Source organism: Limulus polyphemus, unplaced genomic scaffold, assembly GCF_000517525.1.
Source record: "Limulus polyphemus unplaced genomic scaffold, Limulus_polyphemus-2.1.2 Scaffold92, whole genome shotgun sequence".
Lineage (NCBI taxonomy): Eukaryota > Metazoa > Arthropoda > Merostomata > Xiphosura > Limulidae > Limulus > Limulus polyphemus.
The window spans coordinates 193,286-197,712 of NW_013665702.1; the positions used below are offsets into that span (position 1 = coordinate 193,286).

The window sequence follows — 4,427 nt, forward strand, 5'->3', positions numbered from 1 at the left end:
TTTACTTTAGTTTTTAAGTTTTAATTTTTAAATTAGTTTATTGCGCATATATATATATATATATATATATATATATATATTGTTTTTTGTCTCATATATTACAACCGTGGAGTGTACTAAAAACCACCGCTCAGGAAACAGTTACTCGGTTTAGGTTTTGTTTTTTAAATGTCGTATTTGATTAAATATAGTTTGCTCACAGTCGGATAAAGTCTTGGCTGTTTTTTTTATAGGGGAATTAGGAACAATGTGAATACGAACAGTCGGAATGTACCGTTGGTGGCGAAGGGCGTGTATCCGAGCAACAAACATTACGTACTCGGTTTTTTTAAATTTCGTGTATGTATGGCGCAATCTGAAAGTAATCTCAAAGTTTAACGTTGCAGATTTAAAGTTTCCTCTTTCCGGTTGAACATGTTCTACACAGTATTTCTCTCGGTAAAACTAAAATGATTTACAACATTTCGATTTGAATTAATTTATGTAGCCGGTTTGTTTGAAAATGTATTAATATCCCGTACTGTGTTTACAGTGGATAAGTCTGAAGGTTTCTATGACTCATAAATAATTTCCTTTTTAAGAAAGGACAGTTTTAGCACAGCTGGCGTAAACAATAAAACCCTCGAGAACGTTAAGAAGCTATTTAACTAATGTTACAGCCATGTTCTTTTATCTATCTCAACAAAGCTAACAACAAACAAGGGACAATAAGGCAGTAGCTCCCTTAGTAAAATAAAGTACTGTATATAGCAAGTTAATAGATACTGTAAGTACTTTTAAGTTTCATTCTTGAACAATACAGAAAAGATGTCGTTATCCATATATATATATAGCCTTTTATTCATTAAAAGTATAAAATGAGAACAGACAAAAGACATGGAACTAAAATTCAGGTATTGATTTTTATAATTTTAATTAAACCTAATTTCTCAGTTAAAAGTTCAGTTATGTATGGTATACTATTGCTTGAAACGTTTGTATTTAGAGGCACCTGTTGAAAAGTGAAATGATAATTTGAGGTTTAACGGAGTTAAGGTTGGACTTAAGGTTGGCCCATTAACAACACAAGATTCTACATTCACCATATATTTAAGTTATGGTGACTGTATGTAAATATTTTCCTATTGAAAAATAACAATATTGTACAGTGTATAAAATCTTGATATTTATTTAATAAATATATGATACGCGTTGTTGGTCTTGTTTTTGCATTGTTGTCTGACTTACCTTCATAACTACAGCGCCACCTATCGTTCCCGGTGCCGCCAGTCCTTCTACCCGAGCAAAGCGGCTTGCTCGGCGAGCTCAACGAAGACTCACAAGACACGAGAGTCGATATCACTCAGGTAAGTTCAAATTTCACCTGAGCTGCGTAAAAGTCATTGCTCATAAATCATTAAATGTTTTGTACACAAAGTATAAGAAAATTAATTTACACTTTATAATTCATTTTCTCTAGTTTACTTCAGTACAGAAATTTGGTTTCTTGCCCAAATTCATTGTAGAGTTCAGGCGTAGGATTAATACTACACAAATCTTTAATTTCATTCTCTATTAAATAACGTTTGGGGCTACTTAGACACGTATTCCCTGGGTTTACGTTTCCAGAGACTCAAATTACTTTCGGAAGTTGCGCTAACAAAGTTGCATGCTGTAGCCTATACGTAAGATCAGTCTCGAAAAACTGTTATATCAGTAGCTTTTATTTCTTACTCAGTACGAGTAAAGCTGTTCTTAAGTCTTCAGTAAAACTTCCATCACATTTTTCTCTTTATAATCCCGCTTCCCATTCGTACTAATTATATACAACTAGTCTTATGTATTTCATTAATGCACCTTTTGTCACGTCGTCAGTAATATCGGCCCCCCCAGTGGCACAGCGGTATGTCTGTGGACTTACAACGCTAGAAACCGGGTTTCGATACCCGTGGTGGGCAGAGCACAGATAGCCCATTGTGTAGCTTTGTGCATAAATTCAAAACAAATAAACAAACAGTAATATCGTGAATGTTAATGTGTAAAACTCGTTTATTGAATCGGTAGGGATTTCCTCATGTACAGATGATGTCTTAATGCTGGGTAGAATCAATAAAGATGCTGAGTTTTAATTACTATGCATAATATGTGTCTCCATTTTAAGGCACTCTTTCCTGAACATTTTGTAACTTATAGCATGATAAAGCAGTGTTGGAAATCCTGGCCCAACATTTCTCTCCATTTTACTTACTCTATCAGGTAGCTTAGCTTTCTTTCTGGACATTTTGTAATTTATAGCATGATAAAGCAGTGTTGGAAATCCTGGCCCAACATTTCTCTCCATTTTACTTACTCTATCAGGTAGCTTAGCTTTCTTTCTGGACATTTTGTAATTTATAGCATGATAAAGCAGTGTTGGAAATCCTGGCCCAACATTTCTCTCCATTTTACTTACTCTGTCAGGTAGCTTAGCTTTCTTTCTGGACATTTTGAGAATCTTTTTAGTGTAAAAAAAAACTATGGAAAATCTTGGTATTTTTTGTGCCTGTTTTCAAGACGCTAGAGCTTTGGCACTGTTGTTTTAGATCAAGAGGTTGATCTTCAGAAGCTAACTAATTGTTATAGATAAAAATGTTCAACCTTTAGGGATAGTACATAGCATTGCCTTTGACAGGCTCGAGTGAATTTCAAACGGTACACAGTAGACCTATCACTATTAACTTACACTTTATTAAGTTATAAGTTTAATTAGACAAGAGCGTATTTCATTCTGGTAACCTACACAGCAGTACCAAATAGGCTTATTAGTAATTGATTTTAGAAGTAGTGTTCTGCCTGATCCCATCTTGTCCAAATACTACCCCTTCTACGGTAATGCGCATGTGTGTGTGGTGTGCTATAAATGATCGAAATGTTCGAAAATAATAACATAGGTTAACAATAATGCTAACAAAAGTTCCAATCTTTCCTTCACACCTTTTGGGTAGTGCAGCTAAGTTGATTTAAAACAAAGAATGGAATTCACCATATATTGGTGGTACCAACTTAACGAGAGATACTAAGTAGGATAGGATTTGGATGGGAGTTGGAATTTGACAGATAGTAATGCTAAGTAGGGTTGTATTTGTATAGGGATAGGATTGTGGTGGCAATCAAAGCAGGATTTGGACAGGAGGTAGAATGTAACAGATAGTAATGTCAGGTAGGATAGAATTTGGACGGGTATAAAATTTAATACAAAGTGATGCCAAGTAGGGCGGGAATTGGATGGGGGAATAGAATCTGACAGAAAGTGGTACAAGTATGACAGATTTGGGTGGGAAATGAAGTTTGATTGTCAAGTAGGGTAGAACTTGGACAGTGAAAGAACGTGACATAAAGGGGTGTTGAGTAAGATTGGATTTGGACGATGTATATAACTTGAGGGTCGGTGATGCCAAGTAGAGTAGGGTTTGGACTGGGATAGAACTTGAAAGAAAATGGTGTTAAGTAAGACTGGATTTGGACGATGTATAGAATTTGAATGTCTGTTATACCAAATAAAGCAGGATTTAGGTGAAGAAATATAATTTGACCGAAAGTTGTGCCAAGTAGGACAGAACCTGGACTGCTATAGAATTTGACAGAAAGTGGTGCCAAGTAAGGTTGAATTGAACGAGTGTCAGGGAGTATTAGGAGTGCAAATTAGGACATAAGTGCCAAGTAAGGTTGAATTGAACGAGTGTCAGGGAGTATTAGGAGTGCAAATTAGGACATAACTTTTTACCATATTTTAATTAATTAATTTATTACTATAGTACTTTTTCTTCAATATTTACTATGCTTTTTGATTGTTTGTTGTTAAGCATAAAGCTACACAATGGATTACCTATGGTAAGCCCAAAGCAGTATCGAAACCAGATTTTTAACGTTATAGGCCCTCATTCTTACTGCTGGGCTACATGGGGCTACTATGCTTAAAATTACTGGTTGGGATTTGTTTTCCGTATTTATTCCGCAGATATGCTGTTTAACTGATTATGTTTGTGTATATGCGGATAACTGACATTACGTTTTTTTATATTCCTGCCTGTCGCCTCTCCCTCCACTTCCACCCACTTTCCGGTGGGCGTATAACACTAAAAACTCCCCTCGATGGACAGAGCAAAGATAGTCCATTTTACAGCTTTGCGTTTAAACGCAAAACAAACGTGTATATGATTCTGTTCTATTGGTTTCTCGATACTTCACGCGCGAAATGGACTTTTTCATATGCATAAATATGTATAACGCAGAACCAGGTTTATTATCTTGGAAGAGTGTTAGCTAATTAACACAAACAATTAATCGAAACTACTATGACTCTTGATGGCTTGACGTCTCTTTTTATAAATAAATATGTACCGTATTTTTCGGAATATAAGACGCCACCCTTTATTTTTGAAGACTAACGTTTTGGGAACTTTACTAAC

At 35.4% G+C, this 4,427-nt stretch overlaps 1 protein-coding gene across 1 annotated transcript in view; it reads left to right on the plus strand.

The window, feature by feature from the left end:
* Positions 1-4,427, plus strand: part of LOC106468845 (disco-interacting protein 2-like) — a 100,538-nt gene that overhangs the window by 36,220 nt on the left and 59,891 nt on the right. Inside the window, 1 exon segment of the mRNA XM_022398090.1 lies at positions 1,242-1,346. Coding sequence (XP_022253798.1) covers positions 1,242-1,346 — 105 coding nt within the window.